This window comes from Dendrobates tinctorius, unplaced genomic scaffold (assembly GCF_039654945.1).
Source record: "Dendrobates tinctorius isolate UK_male_01 unplaced genomic scaffold, ASM3965494v1 ptg000034l, whole genome shotgun sequence".
NCBI lineage: Eukaryota > Metazoa > Chordata > Amphibia > Anura > Dendrobatidae > Dendrobates > Dendrobates tinctorius.
Genome location: NW_027361702.1, coordinates 20,850,640 through 20,862,741, shown reverse-complemented (window position 1 = coordinate 20,862,741; position 12,102 = coordinate 20,850,640). Strand labels below are relative to the sequence as shown.

The 12,102-nt window shown below is 40.3% G+C and overlaps 1 protein-coding gene across 3 annotated transcripts in view; it reads right to left on the bottom strand.

Annotated features, from left to right (window-relative positions):
* Positions 1–12,102, bottom strand: part of TNC (tenascin C) — a 154,171-nt gene that overhangs the window by 74,635 nt on the left and 67,434 nt on the right. The window contains exons 8-12 of one of the 3 annotated variants that reach the window (XM_073573136.1): positions 9,683–9,868; positions 9,500–9,589; positions 9,153–9,413; positions 4,933–5,205; positions 3,220–3,492 (exon numbers count right to left, since the gene is read on the bottom strand). In XM_073573136.1, coding sequence (XP_073429237.1) covers positions 3,220–3,492; positions 4,933–5,205; positions 9,153–9,413; positions 9,500–9,589; positions 9,683–9,868 — 1,083 coding nt within the window. The remainder of the gene's footprint in view (positions 1–3,219; positions 3,493–4,932; positions 5,206–9,152; positions 9,414–9,499; positions 9,590–9,682; positions 9,869–12,102) is intronic. The other 2 variants (XM_073573137.1, XM_073573138.1) reach the window with 2 other exon arrangements.

The window sequence follows — 12,102 nt, the reverse complement described above, 5'->3', positions numbered from 1 at the left end:
AATAGTTATGTAATATGGACATGTTTTTTGCAAGTTTATATGCAATCCCCCCTAAAAAAAACTGTACATTTCTTTATAAAATTACAGGCATATGGATAATTATGGCTTGATATAATTGTATGTGTGCCACTCCCATATCATGACTCTTTAGACTCATGAATCTCAGATTTTATGTGTTTCCAAAAAAAATGTATTTATTGATATGTTAAAGGGTTGGTCCGGTTCCTAAAATGCATTTTCTAAATATCTATCCTTACACCCCAACCACTTTTGTAATCTGCTTTATTACACAACACCATACACTTTTCCTTATCTATCTAGACCCTAAATGTGTTCATTTTATGTCACTTTCTGTGACATTTGTAAAAGAGGTGTCTCAAACTGGACGTGACAGGAGGCTGGGGCTGCACTCACTGACTGCGGCATCCATCATCCATCCATCATCCATCCTGGACCAAGACATCACCAAGAGGGTAGCGCTGCAGTTACTCACTACATTCTTGCATCGTTGCCCCCTCTGTGGACATCCTGCATTAATGCTAATAGACACCATTAGATATGTGAATGCAGTGTCCACATTTTGCTTCCAACTCCACTGCCACCATAGCTTCTGCGAAAGGTGACATTATCAGGGGGTGGAGATTGAAGCAGAGAGTGACACCAGTGCTGCCCACAGCTTCTAGCATCGCTCTCAAACGACTCATCAGCCATCGGTGGATAAAGAAGCAGTAAGTGATACCAGCGCCTCCTTCTTATGGCGGTTCATTTGAGGACAGTGATAGAAGCTTTGGGTTGGCACTTATGTCACTCACTGCTTGTATCGCTGTCCCCTTCTGAGGTCTTTCACAGTTAGAAACTACAGAAGCAGCAGAGAATGAAGCAGAGTGCCGGTGCTGCACTCACATCTCAAGCAGCGTCCATCACCCAGGATCTAAGATGTCTTCTGAGGGGGAGACTATCAAGTAACTGATGAGTAACTGCAGCACTGCCCTCGCATGACATCCTGTTACAGGAGGTCCTATAGATGCTGCTAGGAGTGATTGCATCCTCCTGTGATGTCACATTTGAGACTCCTCTCAAAATATCACAAAATGTGAAGTATGATAAGCACATTTAGGGATTAGCTAGATAGGGAGAAGTGTAGGGTTATTGTGTAATAAAGCTAATTACAAAAATGGTTAGGGTGTAAGAATAGATTGTAAGAAAATACATTTTAGGTGTGGGACCACCCCTATAAGTTTATGTGATGGTGCTGGCTTGGGAAAGGTGAAGGAAGGATGAAGTAGGGTATTTCCGTATAACTGAACTTTGATATAATGAATGTGTCTATTATTCTCATATTCAGAGCTCTACATTTACAAGTAGGGAAGAAACATAATAAAAAGGACAGTTTCTACCTGGGCAGGATGAAAAATAGTTCTACAATATACAACTTAAAAAGCAACACCTATTTGAGGCTAATAGCAGAATTAATCTTTTAACGAGAATAGACTGCAAGCTTTAAAGTGTAATTAATATCTATATTTAATTAAATTATTGATCAGCCTTGGCAAAGTTCTGAATTTTTGTAACATACAGGGTGATTCACTAACTATTATACCAGGAAAAAAATCTGTAACTTCTAAAAGAGATGGTCAAAAAGACTGAAATTTTGACTATAAATTAGTGATAAGCGAGCAGTAAACTGCCCAAGTGCTCGGTATTCAAATCGAGCACTTTGGTCTGCTTGGGTGCTTGATTCGAGTAGCGAACACAAAGTACATCAATGAAGCACACAAGTATTTTTCCGGCAGATCTGTACTTAATGGTAGGTGAGAAAGAGTGTCAGAGAGAGAGAGAGACATCCCGGCTTCAGTGCTGAACAGTTCAGGGACCCGAGCACTCAATCACAATGCAATACCAAATTTCAGTACGGTCAACCATCTCTTTTAGAAGTTACAGAAATTTTTCTGGGTAAAGAAGCGAGTGAATCTCCCTGTCCTCCATTACCCTATTTTGCCTCCTTCCACAACACACTGCACTGCTGTTTTAACAGCCTAGTTCAAGCTTTCTAAGAATTTATTTTCAAATGATGTTCAGCTGACATTTATACTCTATTAACAATTAGAGTACAGGAATTTCCTTGTCAAAATCTTTTGACTCCCCTCCCCCATATTCAGGCAGGAAAAGTCACTAACACAGATTGTATATAAACAGAGCTGGATAATCATTGAGCAGCAGTTGAAAGCAGATACTAAAGGAGCTTGAAGTAGGCAGTTAAAACAGCTCTGCAGAATATTGTTTCAGAGAGGAGGCAAAATAAAGCAACATAATGTTACAAAAATTCATAACTTTTAAAGTATTGGTCAATAATTAAATGCAAAAAGTAGATACTCTTTAACTTTCTAACTTTCTTGTGTATTATGAAACTTAAAAAAAACTTTGATGGTTGAAATCTGTAGCATGTGCATGAGATTTCAGAAATCTCAATCACTTTGCTGGTACTGTAACACACTCAAAAAACGTTGAAAAAAACTTAGCAAAAATGCTACATGTGAACAAACCTTCATACAGAACATCATATCTCTCAGTGTTGTTGACTTCTGAGTAATCCTGACAAACTGATCTAAGTACAAGTCATTTTAATTATATATCATATTTTTAGTACTGTAGATTTGCACATTAAATCTTCTGTCCTGTAAAGTTTAGGTGGCTCAGACTGATTTATAAAAATAAAAGAAGCAATACTTACACTCACAAATCCCAATCTGATGACTGTTCCCCTGGTCTTTACTTCCCGGTCTTGTCTTGACATACAGGAAATGACAATAAATGGCTCCTCGTCCAATAATTGGCTGAAAACGGTCCCCGTTTTGGCCAATTACTGGAGCTTATACACCATTTTATTGAGTCTGGAAGGTGCCAAGAAGTATAGGCAGGTGGAACAGGGTAAGCAACAGATTGGGAGTTGCAAGTATTGATGAGGATGAGTGTAACGCCTTTTATTCATTTTTTTAGTCCTTTCAAAAATAATAATTTGTAGTCCTTTGCACAATCCATTTAATGAATCCCAGCATTGAACTGTATTAAATTGCCCAATTTATTAAATGTTTTGTGTATATAAGAACTTAAGGCAACACGATTGGTCAACAGACAGGACAAACAACAATGAGAAGCAAAAAGGAAAATTCTCTGTAATAAAGAAAAGGTATCTCCAATGATGGCTGGAATATCTAATACCTGTAGAGGCTGAAGTGCTAATAGGTTGTGTAGGTTGATCGCGGACAATGCCATAGAGGTAGATGGTGTAATCAGTGTTGGGTAATAACCCTGAGATAGGAGTATTCCTGAGATCACCAGATACATTTAATTTCACTGGCTCCAATAACCTTTCCGCATCAACGATTTCTATAACAAATCCATCAAAGTCATCTTGTGTTGTTGTCCAGGACAAGTCAAAGCCTTTGGGTGTTACATTGGTGATGGACAAGTTGTCTACTTCTGGCTTGTTTTCTGGGCGGGGAAAAAATGTAATTTGATTAATCAAAGACTAGTCCGGCAATACTCACAAGGATGTATATTCAGCAGCCCATACGCTACCAGAAGCTGGAAGCAGAAGTGTTGTGTTTTTCAGTTTATAGCTGGAGGCCACAATAAAGTGAAGAGGCTCATCATTCAATGTCACCAAAAAAAGTAGTTTTGTTTTGCAACTTTTGCATGCTGGCAGGTATTGTGTGATGGATCATGCACTGTAAAGCAGTGAGCTCAAATGACAGAAGCTGATGAATGAAGAAGCAGTGGACATATCTGCATGAAGCCCCTTTAGATATCATATACAATAGATCAACTATGAAGATAAAAGTGACACAGATTGAAAATTTCACATTTTTTTGCCTCTCTTATATCTCTGATATTGTAACATTATATTTACTTTAAAGGGATTTTGACAGTAGGATCAACCCTCCTAAGCTGTCTACATGGGCATGTATGTCATTGAAAATTGAATAAAATGACACCTTGATATCTGCAATCCGATGTCTTAGTCCAAAGAAATCCACATTTGTATTACTATGTAAATGAGCTGTTAAGATCTATGGGCCGGACATAGATCTTCCGAAGAATCTTTCTCCAGAGATTAGTTTTAATGAAAGGAAGTGTTACCAGTATGAGACATGTAATGACTGACAGTCCACTCTCTGGATCTACATGTCTCACACCGGTAACGCATTCATTCAATTACAATAATCTCTGGAGGCAGATTCTCAGGGAGATCTATGTCCGGCCAAGAGATCTTAACAGCTCATTTACAGGTTAAGAAAAATATATATTTATCTAGAATATTTATGATCTTGCTTAAATGGAGAGATGAAAGATGAAAATGTATAGATTTTGGGCTACATGGTGATTCTTTTCAATACAGCAAGTCTCAGCCAAGCTGCGTAGCATTTCTGCAACATTTCATGTGATAATTTTATTGACAGCATGGTGACTTATTGGTTATTACTGTTGCTTGGGTCCAGGGAGCAAATCCCACCAAGGACAACACCGGCAAGGAGTTTGTATGTTCTCCCCGTGCTTGCGTGAGTTTCCTCCGCGTTCTCCGGTTTCCTCCCGCACTCCAAAGACATACTGATAGGGAATTTAGATTAAGATCCCCAATGTAGACAGTGATAAAAATGTCTATAAAGCAATGTGGAATTAATGGCGTAATATAAAAGAATAAGAAATAATTGTAGGGGTCGAATTTGGCGGTAAAAATTAGGCAAATTGTACCAAGGTTAGATGTACCAATAGAAGCTTGTAATATTCCTAAGGGTTTTCTTTTAAAGAAACAGAGAATGCAGAAAGGATGAAGGTGATGAAGTAAGTGACAAGCTAGTGATGATGCAACGTGGATTGTGGGCAGCTGGTGGTGCAGTGATGGCAAGACCATACCGAAACATTCCAAGGTACCTGTGACAGCTTCACCAAAAAGAGGTTTAGTATTAGATCCTTGAATTACACCATATAGAGTAATTCGATATTTTGAAGCCGGATTCAGATCCGGCACTTCCAAAGAGCGAAGTTCTCCAGGTACCACAATGGTTTTTGTGTCTTCTTCATCTTCACTGTCTTTAACCTCAATCACAAATTTCTCATAGTTTTTGTTTGGAGCTGCCCATGTGAGTTTGAAGGAGTCCCAGTCTACTTGGGACACCAATAGGTTGCCCAGCTCATGAGGCACTTCTGAAAATATGTACCAATTATTAGTCAGAATTTAGAATAACGCGATTATCAGAACAGATCAAATAGTCACTTGCGAAATAAAAAGAAAAAAATTAACTGACACAGTTGTGGACTTTTTAAAGGGACTCTGTTACCATATTTGTGCCATCTAAGCTAATAGCAACATAATATAGAGACAAAGATCCTGATTCCAGGGATGTGTCACTTATTGGGCTGCTTGCTATAGTTTTGATAAAAAAAAACATTGTTTTATCAGCAGGAGCTATGGCTAGAGGACTCGTAAACTTGCTGCCTTGTAGTTCTACCACGCCCCCACCACTGATTGGCAGATTTCTGCACAGTACTGAACACTGCACACAGAAAACTGCCAATCAGTGGTGTGGGCGGGGTTACATAGCGCTCTACTGGTAGATCTGCAGAAGATAAAACTGTGATTATATCAAAGCTACAGCAAACAGCCCAGTAAGTGATACATCGCTGGAAACAGGGTCTCAGCCCCTAAATTAAGCTACTCCTAAATGGAGGAGAAAAACTTGATGACAGATTCTCTTTAAATATTTTCTATAAAAATTGTACAAAAGGATTGGGTAAAGATAACTTTACTGCTAAAGAGGTACAAATTTGGGAAAGGTAAGACTTAATTCTGGTCATTATCTAGTACAGAAGTAGCAGCTGTCCATATGATATGTTATGATATGTGTAGTGCGCTGTTCATAGTCAATAATAATGGCCAAACTACAAATAGCGTAGCGAGCATGGCATGCTTTACTACTGGTGCCGCAGTTGTCAGCTGCTACATCTGTGCCTGTGTTTTTACACTCTGTATTCCTGTAACTCACAGTTGGACCCCGTGTCATTATATAGACACCTCTGGTTCTATAAATTCAACAGAGTAGAACCACAAGGGTCGGAGTGTTACATCTGGAGGACAGAAAGTGAAAAATGGGATCAATATGCCAGAATTAGGCTTAATACCCTTGGACTTATATTCTTAATTAATAGGTAGTCTGAACATGAAATGTTAGTTCAGGAGTAGAATTTAATGCTATAATTTTGGAAGTAATGACACCCACATAATCAATTCTAGAATAACTTTAAAAGATTTAGAAAAATGTGTGGAAACTAAATAGAATCTTAAGGCCGTTCTGAATTGCATTTTTTCTCTTCCCAACTCCCTCACATAAGGAAGAATTATATGATCTTATGAATAAATAAACCTACACTTTTATGAACACATTCCGCTGTATCATGAATACCAGCACTGTACTAAAACTACTCAGTTGGGATTTCCATGCCGGAAAAAAAAAATCAAGATCGTCTTCCCTAAAACACAAAGAATTGCTTCATACTTAAACTTGTTACGACCGTCTTTAAACCTTAATCACTTTTTTCCACTTGAGCAGTGACTCTCTAAGGACTAGATCCCTGGGGCATGTTCCTGGAAGAACGATGCATGGATGATCAGATCTGTTTGATTTGGATAGTCAGTATTTGCCTCACATGATGAATGCATCAAAACCAGATGAAAGAGATGAGATCTTTAAACCGGCCCTTTGCCTTCATAGTATTTCCTTATGTTCAATTGTTGGGAAATCTCAGCGTGACTCTAAAGACGGAACCAACCAACATTGCTGTTGGTGATATTGCTTTCATTTATATTGGCATTTGGCTTTTAGGAGAATTTAATATACTGGGAAAAATGTATCTCAAAAGTCATGGCATGATTTTGTAATAAATTTACTGGCATGGATAAAGGTCTAAAGGACCCAAGTCATTTTATCAGTTTTTTTTCCTCTGACGTCTTAGGATTCTTATACAACTATTCACGCAAACCTTTAAACACAACAACCTCAATTATGGTACAAAATGCCACAATGTCTATAAAAATGGAAATTAAGTAGACGAAGGCATCATATACATGGCAGAACCTATAAGGAAGCACTCAGAATTTCTTCAGCTTGATACTATGGTAAAGGAAGAAATCTTTGTGCCATCACAGGGAGCCTTTGTAAAGGACATTCACTTCTATAAGAATTGCTTCTGATAAGACATGCCACATATTAATTTGGAAGAACAGAGTAAGGGAAAATCGAATGGGTACAATATTATAGCTCTGCACAACTGAGTAAGATTCCTGAGCATATAGGATCGTCTGTTGTAATAGGTCCAATTATAGCCACCTTAAGGAGAACCTGTCACCAGGCTCTTCTGAGAGCAGAATAATGTAGGCGCAGATACCCTGATTCCAGCAATATGTCACTTACTTTACTATTTGCTGCAGTTTAGATATCAAAAAACTATTTTATGTGCTGCATATTTATCAGTTCTCTAAATGTTAAGCTCTGTATAACCCCACCCACTCCACTGATTGGCTGCTTTCCATGTGCACTGTGCATAAGCAGAAATCTGCCAATCAGTAGTAGGGGGTGTGGCTGGACTATCTGGAAGTAGGTTTACTAGTCCTCTAGTGATAATCTCCTGCTGATAAAACAGTGATTATTTTTATCAAAACTACACTAAACAGCCCAGTAAGGCCGGTTTCACATTAGCGCATTTTCAGCGCACGCACGGCCGGGGGTAGCTCCGCCCCCGAGCCGGCTCTCTGCCCGGCGTGCCCGCCCCTTGCTTGTAGCGCCGCCTACTAGCGGACAGCGGCGCCTGCGATCGGCGCACCCTATCTTTAGCATAGGGTGCGCAGATCGTGCGCAGGCCGTGCGCTAGTTGCGCTTTGACCTGTGCTGCGCACTTTTGACGGTACGCCGTGCGCGCCAAAATCAAACTTTTCGGATTTTGGCGCGCACGGCGCACCGTCAAAAGTGCGCAGCGCAGGTCAAAGCGCAACTAGCGCACGGCCTGCGCACGATCTGCGCACCCTATGCTAAAGATAGGGTGCGCCGATCGCAGGCGCCGCTGTCCGCTAGTAGGCGGCGCTACAAGCAAGGGGCGGGCACGCCGGGCAGAGAGCCGGCTCGGGGGCGGAGCTACCCCCGGCCGTGCGTGCGCTGAAAATGCGCTAATGTGAAACCGGCCTAAGTGACACAGTGCTGGAATCAGAGTATCTACCCCTTACCCCCTACATCATGCTGTTCTTAGATGGGGACAAAATAAAGATGAAAGAATATTTGCCTGTTGGTAATTATAAGTTTAATGAGTTTTCAATCTTGTTGAACATCTCGCACACCCGGGGGGAGGGGGACTGTGCAGAGACAGGGGGCAGTGTGTTCTTTTTTGCTTGAAAGTTTTGGAGCAGTGGCATTGTTGCACCACAGCACAAACTGAGCACTTTCAGATGCTGAAAGCAAAGGTAGCTTTCTCTCTGCCATATCAAAAGAGCAAAGTTAAACTTAAGCTATCTGTCCAGCTTTAGACCAGCACTTACAAGCTCTATAGCAAAGAGCTTGTAAATGATGCATTTCTTGCCAAGTAGAGTGACCACTGCTGACATACTGAATTGAAGCAGTAAACAATGCAATTAGAAAGTAAATTGATTTTTCAAGCAATTTGCTATTTTGCTCATTTACGACAATAGCCCAACCCCTTTAAGCCATTTGACAAATACAAGAGTGAGCAGTGATAAAACAAATGGAATGACACTTTAAAATATTGAGAAATTTACATTAGCTGCAAAAAAAAATTCAGATTAGAAGATAAAGGTAAAATATGAAGAAGCAGAGGTTTATTATCTGTTGTCTGTAGAAGCCAAGATGATACATTCACGCTCTGCAGGAAAAATGGCTAAAAGTAAATCTGTGAGTCAGAAATTCAAGTAGAATGATTATATTTACATTGGTAATTAGGAAACAATTCCTGATGTTCAAATATCCCGGAAATGAAAATTCTGGACAGAGACACAATTATTCAGTTTTCTTTCTAAGAAGCATTGGCCTTATCAGATAACCACAAAGGAAAAATCAACCCTTCCCGAGGGTATACGGTGAGTTACTTACTTGTCCGTCCAATTGCAGAAGCCGGTTTGCTCTTATATCTGCCTTTCTCAGCAACCAATGAAATTTTGTATTCTTTACCAGGATCAAGCCCAGTCAGTACATAGGTACTGGCATCTCCAGGAACTTGGACTTCTTTCTCTGAATCATCACTGATGTAAGTAAGACGGTAACGATCAAACTTGGCTACTGGTAGTATCCAGTGTAGATTTAGAGTTGTCTCGGAAGCATCAGTAACTTCCAAGTCTTTGGGGGCGTCTAAATCTAAAACAGTAAGTGACATGATTAGTTTCCTCTTTCCCTATAGGTGGAATGTTTTAACTTTTTCTAATTATTTGACCATATTTTACCAGTTGCCGCATTGATGGTAGCAGGAGAACTTTCTCTGTCCTGTTTTATGGCTGTTAGCCCAATGCCATATTCAGTGCCCGGTCTCAAGCCTAGAAATCAAAAATAGTCACAGATTTCATGTATTCGTTTCACCCACATTTTCAATAAGCAAAATGTAATTCACAATGTATAAGTTGCCTGACCTGTAAGAGTAACCTTGGTGTTGGCCTGGTTACTCCTAGGCACAGTTATTTCTTCATGGTCTCCTCCTGAGAGTGGTGCAAACTTTAACCTGTAGAAGTCAGTCTTGGCCAAGGTGTTCTTCCATTCCAGAGTAATAGTGGTGTCGGTCTGTGACACTTTTCTTAAATTTTTGGGTGTGTCTAAATCTGTATAAAGTAAAAAACATAAGAAATACTTAAATATGACACAATAGTAAATGTATTCTGTTACATGGTTGGGCTGTTGATACTCACAAACTAAAATCTAAATTGTCTATGAGCTGGCATAGATTTAGTTAAGATTTGTGGCCATTTCTGGTGTAAATAACTAAAGACCAAGACATGGTAGAACTTAATATGTGTATCCAAAATACTGCAAAATGTTGGCTTGGAAATAGCATACATCATTTCTATATGAATATTAGAAAAGTTTATGTGGGGTCAACTTATGCATCAAAAAAGTTTTCCATTACAAAAAAAACATTTCCGTAAACTTTGTTAGCACATTGTGAATTATTGGAAGGTGTTGTTAGGCGCCAGGATTTCCCTGCTGCACGGCATAGATCCCAAGCCTTGTCTGGCCCTGCGGTCTCCGATTCGGGTCCACCCGCTGAGACTGCTGCTAAGCGCAGGCATCGGTCCCAGTGTCTTGCTCAGGTTCATGCCATGCATTTGGATACTGCTGACTCTCCAGCTAAGTCTTTAGTAACCAGTGCAATACAGGTGCAGCCTTGAGCTCTGGAGGCTAAGTTCCGAGATCAACATGTCCGTGATGTGGCGTTTTCCTATTGGAGGTCGGACGTCAGCTGCTCAGGTGATGTGGCAGCTCCCGACTGGTCCATGGGCAAGGTCCTGTCCATCTGGACATGAGCCTAATACATAATGCTCTCAGAGTCTCACGCCGGTGCGCTAGTATCATTTACGGTTGGTGTGTGTGAGTGGATACACTACCACTTTGTATGCATGTGAGTATGTTTAGATACCTCCTGAGTTTTAGCCAGTTAGGGCTTTTTGTACCTGCTTGGCTTAGCATCTGTTTCCCACATGTGTGCTGTTAGCACAGTGGACGTACAGGGCAAGATCCAACCAAAGAGCTGTGCTCCCCTGTAAAGTCTACAGGGTTTAAAGATAGCATCAGTTTCTGTATTTTTATTGTGACTCAGCATCTGGTTCGGCCATGTGTGCGATTGGCACGGGTCAGTTACAGAGCAAGCGCAACCCTGTAGTTCCACCTCTCTGTGAAGCTGATTATTGTGCGTTCTGTTCATACTGCATGGAGTTAACACACAAAAACAGAACACAGTATGACAAACGTGCATAAATACTCTGCTGTAAAACATATGTAACTGTAAGTAGCAAGTGCTAGTAAAAGATGTTAACAAAACCAGGGTATTTTGTTGATACTTTTTTTGCAAAAAAATGTACGCTAAGCCACTCCGCCGCGTCAAAGCATACCCTTCTCGGAGCAGTCCTATCTAATATATTTAAAAACCTGAACATGTGAATAATACCTTCATGAGCAGGGTTCAGAAAGGTGCTGCCCGGTATGGGCTCGCTGGGCAAAATGGCTTTTTATGCATGTCCCAAAGGAGAGAGGCGGGGATCTCCCAAAGCTTGCATAAGCAAGAAATCAATGGATTCAGAACACATGACACATGCACAAAAACTGAACGGGTCATGTGTTCTGAATGCATGGAGTTAACGTAGACCTATTAAGGAGTTCACTCGCTGTCTTTAGTTCGTCATTGTTCACATTAGCAGCAGTTTAACATCTCTGCACGGTGGACCCCGGGTTGCGATCGCACTTTATTATTTATTTTATTTATTGCGATCCACCAATCCTAACAGGTGGTTCCTTGCTTAGGATCCTCAGCTCTTGGCCAGAAAGTAGAGTTGCTACAAGGTATATCACTGGTTCTGGAGGACCTGTCTGTCGTGCATTTACTAGATAACCTATTGATGTGAATGACCAGTGTGTAATACCTAATATCCTCTGTGGGTGCACTGCTGGGAAGTTGAGCACCTACCATCAAATTGTCTCACTTATTACATGCAATGTTTTGGGTTCCAGAGGGGACTTGCTTAATGTCAAGTTACCCTTCTAAAATTAAGAGATTGTCTGAGTGGAAAACCCATTTATTAAAGTTTTCAGGTGCAGAGTACTGATTTTCTTAAATCATATTAGGAGTTAAGGGGAACCTGTCAGCATTAAATTTGAGGCCAATTTGCAGGCACCATGTTATAGAGCAGGGGGATCTAACAGATTGATTTATAGGTTTGTGAGAAAATATTTAATAGAATTTGCATTTTATTCATTTAAAGAGGTTGTCCACTACTTAGACAACCCCTTCTTTATACCTATGCTTCACCCTTGCAAAATAATAGCACTTATACTCATCTCT